The 20,469-nt window shown below is 39.7% G+C and overlaps 1 protein-coding gene across 2 annotated transcripts in view; it reads left to right on the forward strand.

The window, feature by feature from the left end:
- PPP6R1 (protein phosphatase 6 regulatory subunit 1) overlaps positions 1–20,469 on the forward strand; it is a 176,625-nt gene that overhangs the window by 83,065 nt on the left and 73,091 nt on the right. For both annotated transcript variants that reach the window (XM_040325727.1, XM_040325728.1), the window contains exons 10-15: positions 1,905–2,039; positions 6,830–6,894; positions 9,585–9,700; positions 14,140–14,225; positions 17,105–17,194; positions 17,297–17,394. In XM_040325727.1, coding sequence (XP_040181661.1) covers positions 1,905–2,039; positions 6,830–6,894; positions 9,585–9,700; positions 14,140–14,225; positions 17,105–17,194; positions 17,297–17,394 — 590 coding nt within the window. The remainder of the gene's footprint in view (positions 1–1,904; positions 2,040–6,829; positions 6,895–9,584; positions 9,701–14,139; positions 14,226–17,104; positions 17,195–17,296; positions 17,395–20,469) is intronic.

The raw sequence follows: 20,469 nt of genomic DNA on the forward strand, positions 1-20,469 counted from the left end.
CACAGACGTTTTCATTGGTACAGTGGTTGCAAGCGCTGAGGCATGCATTGGTGCCGTGACCTGTAAATAGGGGGGGGGGGGGAATGTGGTAGAGATGGTGAGATCAGGGGCAAGGAGGGGTCTGGGGCAATGATGGTTGGTGTGCTGTGTGGTCTAGGGGGGAGAACGATGGGCGTCAGCTGTGATGGAGGGAGCACAGGGGATTGACATAAAGGTGCAGTGGTGGGGAAGTTTCAAGCAAGGTGAGGAGGGTGCATTCTCAGTGGTGAAGGGAGTGCTTTGGTGGTGTCATCTGTACTTCAGATGTGGTATGAGCTGCCAGGCCAAAGATTACATTTTCAATTTTAAGCCGGAGCAGAGTGTTGGGAGTTGAAATTAGCCGATTGGGCCATAATCCACATGGCAACATAGACTTATCTGCTGTAGGGAACAATTCAGTTGCTTCCTGCTGTGTTTGTCTGTTGTGGAGGTTTTGGAACCCTTTTGGTTTATCCTAAAGACTCATCCCTACCCTCAGAGTGGACCTGACAGTTAGTGACCGTTCTGCTGTCTAACCTGCAATGCTCTTTACCAGCTATTGGCTCCCAGCACAGAATGTCCCCATCACTGCTTACTTGTGGCTTTTACATGTCTCTTGATCTACTGAAAAAGGTTATTGATGATAGACCTGCTGTGCTGGGGGCAGATTGCAGACCAGATGGTCGCCGGAGTCTCTATGATCGCCTGAGGCCGGGCGCGATGTTATGATGTCACGCCCGGCCTCTGCATCAAAAAAGAACGGCGCCGCTTCGGCTGTGAAGCGGTGATCGTTTTTTTTTTTTTTTTTTGGGGGGGGGGGGGGGGGGGGATGTTAGGCTTCCCAGCCTAGAGGTGAGATGTGGGTTCTTATTGATCCCATATCTCACTGTAAAGAGGTCCTGTCATGCCATATTCCTATTACAAGAGATGTTTACATTCCTTGTAATAGGAATAAAGTGACACAATTTTTTTATTTTTTTAAGAACAGTGTAAAAAATTAAATAAAGGTAAAAAAAATAATTTTTTCGCTGAGCTTGCGTGCAGAAGCGAACGCATACGTAAGCAGCACCCACATATTAAAACAGTGTTAAAACCACACGCAAGGTATTGCCACGATCGTTGGAGCAACAGCAATTCTAGCCCTAGACCTCCTCTGTAAGCCAAAACATGCAACCTGTATATTTTTTTTAAACGTCACCTATGGAGATTTTTAAGGGTAAAAGTTTGTCACCATTCCATGAGCGGGCGCAATTTTGAAGCGTGACATGTTGGGTATCAATTTACTCCGCGTAACATTATCTTTCACAGTATAAAAAAAATTGGTCTAATTTTACTTTTGTCTTTTTTAATAAAAAAAAGTATATTTTTTTTTCCAAAAAAGTGTGCTTGTAAGACCGCTGCGCAAATACGGTGTTACAGAAATGGCAACATCCGCCATTTTATTCTCTAGGGTGTTATTAATGTTTTTAACTTGTAAACACCAAATCTCAGATGCTCAGTCCTTAAGTGGTTAATAGCCTGTATTCTTCTTTTAGGCTTGATTGACATATATGCGAATCAGATTCATTTTGCGCTGCATCAGACTTGCATAAAATGTGAACCGGACCAGCTTGCAATCAAACCGATTCACACATGTCCAGGTCTGTTTTTGAAGAGTCCTGTGCGAATTTAGGTCTTTATCAGATGCGAATTAAAGTAAGATTTTGCACCTGAATTGGTGAACAAAGCTGCATTGGACTCCTTTTAACAACTGAATGCAAACCGCAGCCGGACATGTGTCAATCTAGCCCTTACAGCGAGAAGAGGATATTTAAAGTATGTATGTGTAAATAACTAACTTTTTTTTCTCCAAGTCCCGTTTAACACTTTGTATCTCCGTGTTTCAGAATTTGTATTTCAAGTACATGTACAATAACTTCTTGCACTCACAAATTGAGGTCTGCATCACAACGGTTTTAAATTCAATCCCTATTCAAGAAACAAATGAAAGTGAAGTCCAAGAGAACGAACTCGTTAAATATGTAAGAACATTTATTTAAATTGTATGGGGTATTTTTTTTGTCTCTTAAACTGGGTCTCTAAAGGATTTTTTTTTTTTTTTTAGCTAAATAGCTTCCTTTAAATTACTGCAGTCCTGGTTTCATGTCCTCATTGTTCGTTTTTGCTCTGATGTTGCTGTAATTCCTCTCTGTTCTGGACACTTCCTGGTTGTCTGTTTCCTGATGACCACAGTGCTGGGAGATTTCTCACTGTGGTGACTAATCAAGGAGGTGTGATTACTGTGGGTCTAAAACCCCTCAGCACCAATCCATTTTCGTTTTGCAAAACCTTCACTGCCCTCTATTGGCTCTCTGGCTCTGTACATCAGAGAACCAGGAAACAAAAGCAAAAACTAAACTGTAGGTACATTATATGATTGGTTTTTATCTATTTTAAATCATTTTTAAAAGGAATCAGTTAACTATTATGTCTCTATACCCTGTAAACAGTCATTTCAGCAAAATTTTTTTTCCTTTAGTGACCCTTTAATCTAAGGTTACATTGAGGTTTATTATCACAAAGAACCTTTAATTTTTGATAAGTATATTAAAAATAGTTTTTAAGTTGATAAGAATATATAATTTATACAAAGATGACACAAAGATCACAGAAAATTGTCAGTTTGCTACTTGTAAGCCTCATTTGTGTACAGGTATGGAAAAATTTACCAAAATATTGATGTGATTTTTGGATTCTCAAGTCCGATTCATTGTTTTTTTTTTCACACTGAATCCTAGACATTTTTTCTACCCGCAGTGACCACAATGTTGCTCTTCTAATACCTGAAGCACAGTAAACTGGCCTTTGTTTAGAAATTTCGGAGACCCTTGCTTTTGTTTTATCCTGTAGTGCCCATGAAGAACTGAACTTGTAACTGTTGTTGGTAAAAATCGACTTCAGAAAAGAGTTGATCATTCTATGATATTCTACAGGGGGGCCAAAAAAGATAAAAGCCAATCCTGGGGCTGTAAGCCATGGTCCCCATAGCTTAACGAATATATCTGGTGTACCCTTCTTTCGATAAGCCTGTTGGTCCATTAGTATTGTATCATTTACTTGAGAACGCCATTCCTCAAGTAATGGTATACCTGGGGGACATCCATTTTCTGCAAATTAGCTTGCAAACTATAAACAGTAATCTACCAATTGGTATTAAAGTTTCCCTTAGAAGTAGCTCTTCATTAAAAATAACCCAGAAAAACAGGTCTTGGAGTCCAGTTCAATATGGGTACTATAGGCTCCATTAATTTTGGTCACCATCCTCGCCAATATCTGACCAATTTGGGGCACTTCCATAACATATGGTGTAAGTCAGCTGGAGATTGCTTACACCGTGGGCAATCCGGGGTTTCCCGCCGCCTCCACTTATATAACTTTACCAGGTTCCTATATATAATGAACAATTGTGATAAGCATTGTGTAGATCAGGGGTCCCCAAACTTTTAAAACAAGGGGCCAGCTTATTGTCCTTTACACTTTAGGAGGGCCAGATGGTGGCCAGCGAGGGCAGAAAATGTCCCAGGCCCGGCATCATTGAGAATAAATATGGCCTCAGGGTTGGTGGTCAATAGGAGGTGGTATTACCCCTAGTATCAGTGGAAGAAATGGCGCCCTATTGTTGGTTTGAGTGGGAAGAATAGTGCCCCATATCAGTGGGAAGAATAGTGCCCCAAGGGCCAGGTAAAGACTAGCAAAGGGCCACAGTTTGGAGACCCCTGGTGTAGACGATAAATATTTTGCCATTCCTCCTCAGATATGACCCCCAGATCTGTCTCCCAGCTCTTTCTACCTGGGCTATCTAGAATATCTTCATAAGTTGATTACATACTAATGAAATCAAGCCTTTTTTTCCCTATAGCCCCTGCCAGGATAAAAGTGGCATAGATCTTATTTTCATTCTGGCACGCTTTAACTGTGACTGGACTGCATGTCGTAATTGTAAATATTTATAAAAATTATTACAAGGCAATTGGTAAGACTCCTGAAAAGGCCACGGGACATTTTGAGAATAAATCTGAGCAATTTATTGTATCTCTTGAGAGTGCCATCACTCAAACCCCTCCAGTTTACTGAGTTCTTCATAATGCCTATTCCCCCATAATGGTAAAAATTCTGACACCCCTTTATATTTCATTATATTAGGGCTGTTACTCAAAAATTTTCTGTTCGATTAATCTTTTTTTTTTTTTTATTCGATTAATCGACTAATTTCGATTAATTATAACGCACATACAGATCCAACTACTTTTAGCTGATCTCCTTGGAGATAAAATCAATGTAGCTACATAAACTGTAAAAATGGTGCGAGTAATACCAAACGGTACCAAAAGCAGTCATAAAAACATGTAGCTAAGTATGATACTGGTATAAAAATGTGTACAACGATACCACTGCTGAATCCAGATGAGGAGAGGTTAACATCAGTCCGTTGGCATGTAGATGTCCCATGAAGGGAACTATCACAACTCGCAGTAGATGGTTGTAGAATCCCAGGTTGATAGAGGGAAGTGTAACAGCCCTTGCGTGTGGCAGATAGTAAGGTCCCGCCAGCATGCAGATATGAAGGCACAGCAAGCCCAGCCGGTGTCCGTGACGTTACTGCATCTCCCTGAAGGCCCAGAAGCTGGCGGAGAGGTGAGTACCGATCAAAAGAGTTTTAATCGATCAAAAATATTTTGAGATTAATCGATTAATTAAAAGTTAATTTGCACAGCCCTACATTATATGTCTCATTTCCTGCCATACTTTGTTCATACGTACTATTGTTGGGCTATATTCAGCATATGCAAACAATCCTGATTCTAGCTGGGCCATAAGATTATAGCGCGAGCAGTGGCTCAGAAGCACAGCCTGTATGGGATCCCTCCAATCTATCATCCCCCCCCCACCCAGCAAAATGTTGCAATTGGGAAGCTATAAAGTAAAGTCTTGGCTGTGGAACCGCTAGAGCCCCCTCCCGCCCCCTCCTTAGCTCGCTGTCGGGGGTAGAAAGTTTAATCTGGAGTTTTTCCTTTCCACATTAACTTTCGAAACAAAAAATCAATTTTCTTAAACCACTTGAGGATTCCATATAGGCGAGTTGCGTAAAACCTATAATTGGGGGGGGGGGGGGTCTAGATAATTTTTATGAGATTTGAGTTAACTTAGACCAAGGTAGACTTTTTTGTTTAAAGGGGTTGTAAAGGTTGTTTTTTTATTTTCTAAATAGGTTACTTTAAGCTAGTGCATTGTTGGTTCACTTACCTTTTCCTTCGAATTCCCTTCTAAATGTTTTTTTTCTTTGAATCTCTCACTTCCTGTTCCTCAGTAAGGTGTTCAGTAAGGTGTTCTAAATGACTTTCCACCGTTTGGATGATGGTGGAAAGCTTACTGAGGAGAAACAGGAAGTGAGAAATTCAAACAAAGAAAAAAAACATTTATAAGGGAAATCGAAGGAAAAAGTAAGTGAACCAACAATGCACTAGCTTAAAGGAACCTATTTGGAAAATAAAAGCCGAACCTTTACAACCCCTTTAAATTTATCCACAACGGGATTCTAATTACATTGTAAGTAATCTTTCACTCTTGGATATATCCTTATTCCTAAATATTTAGAGAATGGCATGACTTTAATTTGCTGAGCCTCACTTGGTATATTCAAGTTAGAGTCATCTAGAGGAAATGGGACACATTTGTCCCAATTAATAACACAGCCTGAGAATGAGCCAAATGTTTTTATGAGTGTCATTAGGGAAATCAGGGAATTATCCGTATCTCCAAGAAACATCAAAGCGTCGTCCACGTATAGAAAAATCTTCTTATTCCGTACTATTCTAATAAACCCACAGATATCCTCAGACTGTTGAATAGCTTCAGCTAGCGGCTCCACAGCCAGTGCAAATGGCAATGGGGACAGGGGACATCCCTGCCGAGTGCCCCTTGGGGGCAGAATACCGTGTTTCTCCGAAAATAAGCCCTGGTCTTATATTAATTATGCCAACAAAAGACACAGTAGGGCTTATTTTCGGGGTAGGTCTTATATTGCAGCCCTCCTGGAAATGTAATATGCTGTCTTCTCTCCCCCTCTCTCTCTCCCTGCCTGTCGGGAATCCCCAGTGTGAACTGAGTTAAAATGCTTGTAAAATCCTATAATCCACTCTATTACAGTAGTATATAATGTACAATGTGTGTGTTTCTGTAATATAATTGTGCCAAATACCTTTGTTATAGAGCCGCTCTGTGCTTCTGTTACCCGCCGGAGCTCTCTTCCCCCGCAATTATATTACAGAAACACACACATTGTACATTATATACTACTATAATAGAGTGGATTATAGGATTTTTAACTAGGGCTTATTTTAGGGCTTATTTTAAAGGTAGGGCTTATATTGCAGCCCTCCTGGAAAATAATGCTAGGTCTTATTTTTAGGGTAGGTCTTATTTTTAGGGTAGGTCTTATTTTTGGGGAAACAGGGTATAATTAACAGAATATAGCAGAATATAATTAACTTAACCCAGAAAATAATCTCCCAGACCAAACCTGTCCAGAACATCCCATATCTTTTAGCTATATTGATATTCTGGAGATTGTCTGAAATAAGTGATTGGGATTTAAAATATATATTTTGTAAAATACTTGTTTTGATGTAATGTTGGTATGTTGTATAATTGTAAAAAACTTAAAAAAATAAAATTGTGCCATGTCGCTTCTCTCCTGTGCATATTGATATGAAAAACAATTTGGTGTAGAAATAATCTAGGATTAATTACCTTTTTACTTCTTTACTGACAGCTTTTACAGAAATGTCAGCTTGTACAGAGGGTACTTTCAGCATGGGACGATAATGAAAAAGAACAGTAAGTTTTTTTTTTTTTTTTTAATGTAATAATAAAAAATAAAAAAATTCAATTCATAACTTATTTAACTTTTTTTTTGGATATATTTTTTTTGTTCCGTCTCTCGCTATTAAAATAAAACATTAAAAGTGTAGACATTCAATCAAAATTATCAGGGGATCAAAAAGTTTTCCCTATTACTGTACAGGGCTCGATAAATCCCAAGTGCCAGGTCGCCATAGCTACTAGAAGTTGCGTCCGGCCGCCACCCAGATGCTTCCGCACAGTCTGCACGCACCTTTATGTATCCCAGGCTCTGCTTGCCCATCTGTCAGACCGGTATAGTAGGTGCCGCCAGGTAGAGAGGACGTTGACAGTTTTCCCGGCAAAGAATGTAACGCAGTGTGATTTGCATTACATTCAGTGGACTACAGGGGAGGCATCCAAGGTCTTTTAGACCCTGGATATCTCATGAAAGCGAGCCTGTCACCAAAGAAAAAAATCATCACTTAAAGGACATTTTGTCCTCTGTGATGGGGAAAAAAAGTGCAGTAAAAAAAAAAAAAAAGTTTTAATTGTACAAAATTTAAGTCACAACCAAGCACAACCCCCCGCCCAAAGAATTTTGGCCCCCGCAACCCCCATATACACGCACATACAACTGTGAACGCACACGTCGGGGTGCCTACGGCTAAAAACGATGATTGCAGATACACGCGTTGCATATCATCGCTCACTACAGAATAAGAGCAATTCTAGCACTGGACCTCTTTCGTAAGCTTTGTTCGTTAAAAAAAAAAAGAAAAATTACTAACTTTTTTAGCTGGCCTCTGGATTTTAAGCAAATATTTTTGTGTGTGTGTGTGTGTGTGTGTATGTGTGTGTGTGTGTATATATAAAATGATACACATGTATGTGTTTTAGTTTCTATATTGCAAATGTGGCTACACAGTTAAACGTACCTTGTGGGATCATGGGCCTCCATTCTCTGAAGGGGTGATTGCTTTTGATGCTAAGATGCTATGTAAAAAAGGGGGACCACGCCTCAAGTATGATCATACTTTTGCTTATTTTTGTATTCAGATTGCTGCCAACCATTAGGGCACATGCATGCAGCTGTGATTGTTATGGATACCAAAAAGAGTGCACCTAGCAGTCAGAAAGTACTTCTATGTAACCATATTTTTAGACGCATACATGTATAACCCTTTCATGACTAAGCCTATTTCTGACATTTGGCGTTTACAAGTTAAAATCCGTATTTTTTTGCTAAAATTTTAATCAGAACCCCCAAATATATATATATATATATATATATATATATATATATATATATATATATATATATATATATATATATATATATATATATATATATATATTTTAGCAGAGAATCTAGAGAATAAAATGGCGATTGTTGCAAAATTTTATGTCACACGGTATTTGTGCAGTGGTGTTTTAAACGCAACTTTTTTGGAAAAATGTACTTTCATGAATTTTAAAAAAATTAAAAGGTAAAGTTAGCCCAATTTGTTTGTATAATGTGAAAGATGATATTACGCTGAGTAAATAGATACCAAACATGTCGCGCTTTTATAATTGCACGCACTCATGGAATAGCGACAAACTACAGTACCTAAAAATCTCCATAGTTGACGTTTTAAACTTTTTTTTTACGATTACCAGGTTAGTTACAGATAAGGTCTAGTGCTAGAATTATTGCTCTCGCTCTGACGATCGCGGCGATACCTCACATGTGTGATTTGAACACGGTTTTCATATGCGGGCGCGACTTCCGTATGTGTTTTCTTTGTTGCGCGAGTTCGCGGAAGAGGGGCGCTTTAAAAAAAAAAATATCTTATTTTATAATTGTGTTTTTAATATTTTTTTTACATTTTGATCACTTTTATTGCTGTCACAAGCAATGTAAACATTCCTTGTGACAGTAATAGGTTGTGACAGGTCTTTATGGAGGGATCGGGGGTCTAAAAGACCCCCAATCCCTCCTTTGCACTACAAAGTATTCAGATTGCCGAAAACTGCGATTCTCAATACTGTGTACTTTTTTAAATCCGACGCCATTGGCAGCCGAGTAACCCGGAAATGACGTTGCTTCCGTATGTACATTGCGGAGACTGAAACCAAGCCGCTTACGGCTTGGTTTCAGTCTGCACCTAGACACTGGAGGCGCGGATCAGGTCGACTGGAGGCCTGGTCAGAGCGTAACAACCGAGCGGCTTTTAGCTGCATCGGTTGTTATGCCTGGATAGCCATCCCGGTAAAACACCCGAAAGCAGAGGATGTATATATGCGTATGCTCGGCGGGAAAGGGTTAAATCAGTGAAATTCTTCTTCCATTGTATAGGTCGAATTTATTCATGTAATCATGTGCATTTGTTCACTCACATTTAGATGCACACACGGAAATTACTGACACCAGATGCAGATTTTACCATATTGATTTTAGGGATGCTTATGCAGCGCACTTTAATGATGTAAATGCAGCTGTGTGCGTAGTCCCATACAGGGCCGTACAGCTTGGTTTCAGACTTTCCAAAAAATGTTACAGTTGAGCTCCATGTTTACAATTAATAAATTATGACTCTATAGATGAGTATTTTGAATTTTTTTGGTCTATAAGGAATTTTTTGAACCCCTGTATTTTGCTATGCAACATATGTTGTTGTTATGTTAGTCTTTAAATGTTTTAGGTCTGAAGGTGGACGGAGGAAAGGCTTTATGGGGCATCTCACCAAAATCGCGAATGCATTGGTGCAGAGTTCAGAAAAAGGACCCAATGTACTGCTTATTGGGCAGCTGATTAAAGGTGAGGACAGCAAATTGATTAAAAGAAGTACTAACGTTTTGTTAAGAGAGGAAAAAAAGTTAATGTTGAACAGACAGATTTTTTTGAATCCCTGTTAACGTTGAGTTTTAACATGCATTATACAGAGCGTTTTTGTATTGTTTAAAAAACGCTTAGTACGAACCAATACACATTTGGCAGATGAATGTTGTTTTTTGACTTTGAGAGTTTCATTTAAGCAGGGTTTAAATGCACCTTATGGTTCACCTTTACCCAAAAAACTGCTTAGCGAGATAAAGGACTTCTGTAGATGAAAGCAAGCTGCACAGCTTTGACCAAAGTTAAATATTACCCTTGTAGGCAATGTACATACCTCATGAAGCCTGACTGGGAAAACTCCTAGGATGTTGCTAAGAGTCCCCTTGCTGTTACTGTTCACCTTCACCATCACAGGAGTGATCTTTCTCTGATCAAACACCCTCATATGCGCTTTCTCTCCCCTGATGCAGTCGCTCTGAGCTCATTGTTTATGTGCTCAGTCCTGTGATGGTGAAAGTTAACAGTAACAGCAAGGCAGTGCTCAGCAATGTCCTAGTAGTTTTCCAGTTAGGCTTAATGAGGTACGTAAATGGCCTACACCTATGGATTTGGTGAAGGATAAGTGATCGAAAGACCTCTTTAGCATATGGCACCTCATCCCAAATAGATTAAATGGAAGGTTAGCAGAGGATAGAGGATTATAGCGGTGCCAATTATAGAAACCAGACGTGACGTTATATCAAAAAAAATTGAAGATTTTATTCAAATTTATACAATTTATACAAAATAAATGTAGTAACATTCATAGGTGGGAGCTAATTATGGAGGCAATTATTTTTTCTTGAACAAGTCTACCCTACTAGTTTCGCCCTTAGGCTTCTTCAGGGGTTTTGCGACTTGATCGTCTCAAAGACAAAGCTCCAAAATACTGCATACGACCTAGTGAGGTTGCCCAATCAAAAACTGGATGAGACAATTTGGCCTCAATATGGCAGCTGAAATTCAAGAAAGAGAGTTCTAAGGCAACTATCATAGGGTATAGGGACAGCTGGATCATCAGGGTGCATATACAATACAAACACCCTGGGTCCTGGAAGGTGTTGAGAGATATGATCTGCAATGAAGGCAGAGTTCCATGTACTCATAGATAGAGTGCTTCCAGTGTCCGTGGCAGTAGCTACATATTCTCATGTATCCACATTCCAGTTTGTCTTTCTGTTCTTCAAGCTATCCCCTTCTTGCCCTTTTAAAAATCTCTGGGCATTCAAGTCCTATTATTTTGACAACCTTCTCCTAAAGGACTTCTCTCCCAGCTATTTGCAAACATTCAAATACAATTCAGATGCTTCATGCTTTCAGGTGGATAGTCAATTTCCAAAACTCCGATCTCCAACCTTCTCCATTTGGAATACTGGGGCCTATTTATAGACATAGCTCAAATAAAAGTTCTCCTGTCAGAAAACAAATTGCTTCTACACGAAACTAATGTTTGGCGTGTGAGATCAAAGCGATGTGCCTGTGAAATTCTTTGAGAGCACTGGGCGTTAATGGTGGCCTCCTAGGAGGCTGTTCTATTTGCCCAATTTTACTTAAGACTTTTCCAAAACGACTTGTTGGCTTGGAACAAGGATGATGCTCCTCCTAACTTGCCCATGTTCCTATCCAGCCATGCAAGAAATTCCCTAGCATGGTAGATTTCCAGCTCAGTCTTTGCAAGTGATGAGCCAAAATTTCGGCCAATGAAAACTATCAGGCAAAAATAGGGCTATCTGCGTTTTGCCGATATAAAAAAAAAAAGGGGCTGATATTTGCTGCCAAAAACGCGTGATTTTGCTGGCATTTTACTATGCTTGTGGTGTGTTGTTTTTTTTTTTTAGATTATGTGGCTCAAAAAAACTCAATGCAGGTGCATTTTTGTTGCGTTTTTGCTGTGTTTTCAATGGGGAGGCAATTGGTTTGAAAACATACATAGAATGTAAAGGGATGCTATTTCCTTGCGTGTTTGTTTATTTTATTTTTTAAGCAAAAGCTCTTCAAAAACTGCTTATCGACTGAAAAGGTGCCAATAATGGAGACAATAAATTCATGTTCATTTTAAATTAGTAGAATTATAATACAATTATACATAATAAATATATAGATAGATAGATAGATAGATATAGATATATATAAATTATTATTATTATTGAACATTTCAGTTTTGGCATCCTGAATTTTTGTTTTTGGCACCAGACTTTTTATTTCAGTGCACTATTCGTTTTTGCCATATCACTGGAAGGTGATAACAGAAACCAGTGGGGCTGGCGAAAAGTGCTCCAATCCCCTCACAGTTCGGGGAACCTGGTCACCAAAAGGAAGTGAAGCTCCCCATTAACATCTTGGAGATGTTGCTATCCACAATCCTGTAGCAGACAGTTGGAAAGTGGATTATCTCAGCAGTAGCTGCCTAGACCAAGAGGAATGGGTCTTTCATCCCAACATCTTCAACCTGATATGTCAGAGATGGGAACTCCAGCCCTATATATACTAGCCTGTGGATACAACAGGCTAGGATATCATCCAGATGCTTTAAAAATTTATTGGACTCAGTTCAGGGTAATCTATGCCTTTCCTCCAGGGCAAATTTGGCCTTTACTGCTCCGCAAAATAGAGCAGGAGAAGCTGCTGCTGATTCTCATTTCATCAAGCTGGCACAGAAGAAACTGATATACAGACGTCGGTGTGTTGGCAGACGACCTCTGCTCTCTTGGAGCCCTCTGATCCAGCTTGCTTCTTAGTCAATGGCTTTAATGGCATGGCTGTGGAAGCCCAGGTCTAGGGGCACAAAGGGGTTTTCTGAGTCTGTCATTACCACCTTGCTAAAAGCAAGAAAAGCGGCTTACAGAAAGACCTATTATTGTATTATGAGATCCCCTTTTGCTTGGTATAAATACAAGGCACTTCAGTCCCAGAATTTACGATGTGCCTCACATTCTGGCCTTCCTCTAATCAAGGCTTTACCAGAGCTTGGCCTCAGATATTTTAAAAAAGGACAGGTTTCAGCCTTGTCCTTTTTGTTCCAAAATCCTTTTCCCTGAAACCTTTTATACAATGTGTGATTTTTTATTTATTTTTTCCCGTTTACTTTTTTTTTTTTTTTGATCAGACCCTGTCTTTTCAGCACCTTATGCTTCCTTTGGATCTTAATTTGGTTAATTTCAGAAACCACCCTTTGAACTCGTCAGGGAAGTCAGACAGTGTAGTCTTGTCTTGTGCACAAGATATCCCTTCTTCCTAAGGTGGTATCAGTCTTTCACACATCTGAAAATATAGTCCTTCCCCCTTTGTGCCCATGTCCAAGGCATCAAAACGAAAATGCTCTTCATTGCCTAGAAGTAGTCAGCCATATTGGTATCTACCGCAAAGCTACATCTTCTATCTGGAAAACTGACTCTATTCCTCCTATCCGCTGAGTCTTGCACTCTAAAAGACAGGGGTCCTCCTTCACTATTAATGTGCACACTCCACCAGAACAGTGGGAGTTTTCTGGCCATTCCAACATTGAGCCTGCCCCCGTTCTGCTTTGTAAAGCATTTACAAAGTCTTCTGTTAATTCTTTTCCTTTTCAAGGGTCTGCCAGGTGTACGCTTTCAGGAGCAAGGCTTTTGCAGCAGCAATCTGAAGTTGGGTCTGTTGACCATTGTGGTTGCTGGACCTTTTGGCACAGTTCTGTTTGTTTCTCATCTTTCTTTATTCCTTGGCAAAGTGCCAGGGTATATGAATATCAATGTTCTGGACTGTACAATTAAGGCAAAAGGAATTTTGGTTTACCTGTAAATTCCATATCTTTGGGTAAAGTACAGGACACCAACCACCCTCCATATTAATCCTGGGTTTCCTTACATTGCCTGCTAAAAAACTGAGGACTCAAGGCCTGGGATAAGGTTATAGGGGGACCCTCGGGGCGTGTCTTTAAAAGCTTTGCCAGTGAAGGCACCAGCCTATAACTTAAAACCTATGAATATCAAACCAATGTCTTGTACTGTACTTTGAGATATGAAATTTACTGGTAAATCCTTTTTTTTTTTTTGCTATGACTAATACTGTATAATCACAATACTTGCGATTATTAGTGCTCTAAAGTATGTCATTTTTCAGGACAGGATTCAAAATGCAGTATTGTGCAGTATTTAGCTTATTACACATTATGCAGAATAGGGCAATCCTGAATGTTACATCCAGTATAGTGAGTTGGTTTAGAAATTGCAAGATAACACTGCCATAATAGATGTAGATTTGCTTGCCTCATGGTAGAAAAGGAGTTCTCTGTCTGCAGCACAGATTGAACTAAACTTTGTTATGTAGCACGGCGTAGGTGGGGCTACCACTCTATTTTTGTGTTTTTCCTTTAATATAACTAAAGGAATTCTGTACATTCACAGAGCTTTCGGAAGAACAGCAGGAACAATGGGAACATTTTGTTTCTGGATCTCTTTCGGAGACCAACAAGAAGAACACCGTCGACCTTGTGAGTGTTTAATGTGGTATTGCATCAAAAATTAAATGCATTTTCATTTTCAGGTCAAAGCAACCGAAAACATGTTTTTTAGATTCTGATGGTCACTGCTGGGTTTACTTTTAAGATATTTAAATCTCAAACTTTCTGTGGTGAGATTTTTTTCTGCTAAAGACATCATCTTCCACAAGACCATAGCAAGGTTCTATTCTCACTGCTTAGTTTCCAAATATATTTTCAAAAATAATGGAGAATTTATGATGGTTCATTACTTTCTCGGTTGGTTTTGCTCTGGCTGTGGTACATAAGAGGAACTTGGGTACTCTCAAGTGAAGTCCCCAGTCAATCAAGAAGGTGATTCAGTTTTCTACATAGAATTACATTTACTGTATTTATTGGCGTATAACACTCACTTTTTTTACCCTGAAAATAGAGGGTAAACTGTGCTTGCGTGTTATACGCAGAGGGCTGTGGAAAGTTCTTTTTTTTTTTTTTCCCCCTGAAACTTCCCTCTTAAAATTTAGGGTGCGTGTTGTAGCCGATAAATACGGTATTTTATTTTTTAGTGGAGTTGGCTTCTAAATAATTTAATGCTGTAAGTCAGTGAGCCTCTGCATATTTGTGACACTTCAGCCATTTCCTTAATGGTTGAGTGTACACCATCCTTGATTTTTCTTGGGTGTATGAATCAAAGAACAGTGCTGTGTCTTAAATACAAATATTATACCCAAATCATGTGTGATAAATCATTGTCTAATGACACTTTATATAAATATTCATAAATTCTGTTATAGACAAAAGAAAAATTGTGAAAAGATGAAATGAAAGCAAAACATTTCATTAAAGTTCTATAACCAAATGGTGTCCATATGAGCTGTTATCGTCTAACACATGTCTTGCGCAATATATTAAGGTTTCTACCACATTGTGACCATTGTATTGCACTCACTGACTCCTGTGCTGCCAGAGGAGAGCAGCAGCAGGTGTGTTTTTATTAATACAGCCCCTCGCACATGGTCATCCAGCTCCACTATCACACTGGTGCAAGAATCTAATGGACAGGCGTTGTGTACTTGACTGCCTGGTGACGTGACCACATATGCAGCCAGGGATAGTTTAAACCAGTGGTGGTCAACCCTGTCCTCAGGTCCCATTAACAGGCCAGGTTTGCAAGATAACTGAAATACATCACAGGTGATATCATTTGCTGCTCAGTGATTGCAGTATTCTAGTCAGCTTCCCCCCAAGGTAATACATAAAACCTGACCTGTTGTTGGGCCCTGAGGACAGGGTTGATGATCACTGGTTTAAACCATGAGCTTTCCAAATCTTTCAACCAACTCTGGGATGCCGATGTGAATCACATGAATCCTGGGAAAGATTATTGCATCTCATTGCAGGAGAAAGCTGGATATGTACTAGCGGGGAGCAAAAAGGCCAGAGCCGGCGCCTACTGCCCCCTCTTCCAGCATGTGGATGAAGAAAAGCAGGAAAACATTTGCATTCCTCTTGATTCACAGTTTTCCTGATGATGTGACGTAGGGCTTGGCTGGAGTGAGCAGTGGACCAGAAGTGAAGTGAGAGGCGATTAAAAGTCAGCCGCTACAAAAAGTATAGCTGCTGACTTTAGATAACAGCCACTCGCCGGGTTCCACGCTGCACGCTCATGGACAGGCGATGTCCCAGAAGATTGCCTAGAGGGAGGGGCCGCCTAGGGGTAGAGGAGGAGTCAACTAGGCAGCCTGAAGACTAAACGAGAAAGTGGGACAGGAAGTCCCTCTCTAAAGTATGTACCCCCTTCCCCCCCCCCCAAAAAAAAGACATGCCAAATGTGGTATGTAAGGGGGCGAGGAGTACTTAAAGCGGAAGTTACATTTTTGGGGGAACTCTGCTTTAATTGAATTTTTATACATGTATTAAAAGCCAAACAGAACTTCATTTGATCTATCAAGTGTTTTGGATTAGTTGCCAGTGATTAGACCTGCTTTAGGAAGTATATAGGTAGAACCTGTTGTGTTTTTTTTTATCTTTCATAGTTTTTAAGCCACTGCTAATTTGTGCAGGACTTGGCCTAGCTAATGTAGCCAAGAAGCTGACCATTTGATGCTAAAAGTACAAAGACATCAAAGTACATGCATCCACATTCAGAAAAAGTCCACTGGTTCTTCCTGCTCTTGGGTACCTGCCTGACCTAATGAGGTACATGTTGAGAGTCTGCTCGAGACTGAGATTGCACCCGCAATCTAATTGCTGGTGCAATGCTCTGCAGGCTCAAAAAAAGTAATGCAATTTTTTTTAACCTGCTAATATAAATGTGTGTGTGTGTGTGTGTGTGTGTGTGTGTGTGTATATGTGTATATATATATATATATATATATATATATATATATATATATTCTTTTATGTCAAAATCTCCTTTTAAGAAGTAAAACCGTATAAAATATGTCACATGTACTTCCAATTCCACCCACTGTGGCCTAGCAAAATTCTGAAATCTTACACAATTTGCATTAGTATACTATGAAGTATGTTTTTAGAGGAGTCTCGCCCCCTTCACATTATTTTTAAGGCCTGGTTCACACTGGTGCAATTTTCAGATGCAACTTGAGTCACACAAAATCACATGACAAAGGAAATCAGATTGTTTTAAATGGTGCCAGTTCACATTATTGCAACTCTGCACTGAGCAGTTTTGGAAAAAGTACCTGTTTTTTACTTTGGTGTGATTTCTGTGTTATTTTGGCCCCATACAATATACAAGCCTTCTCAAAGTTGCATCCAAGTAGCGCTACATATGCGCACTGAAAGTCAGATCACAATTGTAAGTCACCAGTGTGGCACCTATCCTAATGTATACTTTATATGTGTCAGTAGTTTTGTGTGTTTTTCAGGTAAACACAAGAAATATGCACTCTTCCAGTGATGATGAAGATAATGACCTAAAGGAATTCAGCTTCCCCCAAGAAACTGTACTGCAGCAGGTGATGTGATGTTGTTTTTCTTCTTTTTTCTTTTTTTTCTTTTTTTATATAAGGCCTAACATTGTGCTCATCATTTAATGCATGATGGTATGTTTTCTCCAGGCATTTGTGGACTACCAGATGCAACAAATGACATCTGCTTTTATTGATCATTTTGGTTTCAACGATGAGGAGTTTGGAGAGCAAGAAGAAAGTGTCAAGTAAGTGTCTCTTATTAATATTTTAATAATTGCTACATTTCTGATCATTTGGTAAGCAGTGTTAAACAGCTGTGGACATTTAATCGTGCTACATTAGCCCCCCCAAAAAATAAGTAGTGTTTGTTAACCAAAATAAAAATTGCATCCTGTTCCCTTAAAGCAGGTTTGTCCAAAGAGGGCCAGATTTGATTAAGTCCCCTTTCACACTTATACGACTTGTCTCACGATTTTCTACTGCAAAATCATATGACAAGTCATTCTCCATGATTTTCAATAAACACCATTCATACTGGCACGACTTTAAGTTGTGCCGACTACAAAGTAGTCCCTGCACCACTTTGGTCCAACTTCCATGCGAGTTGATGTCCATAGACCTCAATGTTAAACCCTCAAGTAGCATGCAAATCGTACCTGAATAATATACATGATTTCAGTACAACTTTGTAAGCACAAGCAGCTTTTTAACCCTTGTCCCACCCAATCCTTTCAGCATAGAAGCCCCTCTCAAGCACATTTTTCCACCACACATTTACTTCCTGATTATTCCCTTCAAGAACAATGTGCTCCAGACAGGTAAAAAAAATGAGACGTCCTCGATAATGAGCAAATCAATCGATTTATCCGTGAGTGCCCAGCTATTTATGATTTGTGTGACCCAAACTACAAAGACAAGATAAACTACAAAGACAATATCCCACTGACCACCAATGAAGGGGACATTCTTCTCACTGACTACCAATGAAGGGGACATTCTTCTCACTGACTACCAATGAAGGGGACATTCTTCTCACTGACTACCAATGAAGGGGACATTCTTCTGACTACCAATGAAGGGGACATTCTTCCCACTGACTACCAATGAAGGGGACATTCTTCCCACTGACTGCCAATGAAGGGGACATTCTTCCCACTGACTGCCAATGTAAGGAGCATTCTTCCCACTGACAACCAATGTAAGGAGCATTCTTCCCACTGACCACCAATGTAAGGAGCATTCTTCCCACTGACCACCAATGTTAGGAGCATTCTTCCCACTGACCACCAATGTAAGGAGCATTCTTCCCACTGACCACCAATGTAAGGAGCATTCTTCCCACTGAACACCAATGTAAGGAGCATTCTTCCCACTGACCACCAATGTAAGGAGCATTATTCCCACTGACCACCAATGTAAGGAGCATTATTCCCACTGACCACCAATGTAAGGAGCATTATTCCCACTGACCACCAATGTAAGGAGCATTCTTCCCACTGACCACCAATGTAAGGAGCATTCTTCTCATTGACCACCAATGTAAGGAGCATTCTTCTCATTGACCACCAATGTAAGGAGCATTCTGACCACCAATGTAAAAAGCATTCTTCCCACTGACGACCAATGTTAAAAGCATTCTGCTCACTGACCACCATTGTAAGGAGCATTCTTCCCACTGACCACCAATGTAAGGGACATCCTTCCCACTGACCACCAATGTAAGGGACATCCTTCCCACTGACCACCAATGTAAGGAGCATTCTTCTCATTCTTCATTATAGAGGACCCAAAATTGACCCCTATCTTCACGATTGGCAACAATGATGGGATGTACCCAATATCAACGTCTTCTCCGCCTCCGCTTCTCCTCCTCTTATTCCCTGTGCACTCCTACTGCTGCAGCAGCAATGACAACTGCGGTGGCAGAAAAAGGAATTGCCTCACACCATGTATGTTTTCATTGGTTAATGCCAAAGTTGTGGCAAAGTTGAAGTTGTACTGATCCCAAATCGCGGCCGCAAAATTGCGGTAAAATTGCAGCCGCAAAATCGCACGACTTTGAAGTCGTATAAGTGTGAAAGGAGCCTTAGTGAATATGCGTGAGGGAAGACCAGTTTGCCTGACATTCTTTGAACCATTAAAATTCGTATCACTAATACACTGCCCAACAAGAATTCTCTTGCCTTTGTGGCTGTGTGTGGTGAAGAGACGAGCTTGGGCGTGTTATTTGGATATACCGTATTTATCGGCGTATAACGCACACCTTCACTTTAAGAGGAAAGTTTCAGGAAAAATTTGAATTTTTTTCATAAATCTATATATATATAAAACAGACACAGGAACACATATCTTTAGGAGACGGGATGATTATATAAAGTCCTTACAGTGGGTTAACAACCACTTTAAAGTATAACTAAAGGCACAAATTTTGTTTAGTTTTGGATGGAGTAGAGAGCGATTTAGAACGTGTGTCTCTGTTAAGATTCATCCTCTCCATTTGTCCTGTTTACCATTATCATTGAAAGTAAAAGAAAATCCCACATTTTGGGTGTTCCCCAGAAAAGTAATAGAGTGGATAAACTTCCAATGGGCATACTAGTTCTGGTTGCCTGGGGGTCCCAAAGGAATTGTCATAATTTGCAGGGATTTCCCTCCCCTACACTCTCCAAAATGTAAAAAAAAAAGCTTTGTCTATATTTCTACTTTGGAGTACATAGGGCATGTGTATCACTCACTGCTCATCTCCCACTGCTTGCGCTCCACCCTGCCACATTTACCAGCAATTCCTGACTGTCAAAATGACAGATGGATGCTGCATTACTGAGCAAGTATATAAAAGAGAAAAACTGCGCTATATAAAATTGTGTGCAACAAGCTGCAACTAACATGTTTATACAACACTCAGATATAGAAGGAAAAAAGTTGCGCTAAAAAAATTGATCTATGAAGTGCTAGTCCACTAGCATTAATGTAAGTGTCCTTCACCAAAATGTAATGAAACCAATTGTGAACACTCAAACAAATATAACCACACACACTAAACTGACTAAGTGGTTAAAAAAAACTGTGGAAAAGATCATATTGAAATCCGGCTAAATGTAATAAACACACACAGTGAAATACAATAAACCTCCCAGGAGTGTCGCTTGAAAAAAACATCGTTATTACTTAGCAAGTGCCAGCAGTAGCTGCTGGCTTTCAGAAACTGAGCTTTTGAGCAGTGTTTGTAAACACTATGTTTTTATTAGAAAATAAAGGGGTGAATTTTGAATGTCGGTTAAAGCAACTGAACCAGTAACACTGAAAAGGAAAGAAAGGGG

Source organism: Rana temporaria, chromosome 10 (genome assembly GCF_905171775.1).
Source record: "Rana temporaria chromosome 10, aRanTem1.1, whole genome shotgun sequence".
Taxonomy (NCBI): domain Eukaryota; kingdom Metazoa; phylum Chordata; class Amphibia; order Anura; family Ranidae; genus Rana; species Rana temporaria.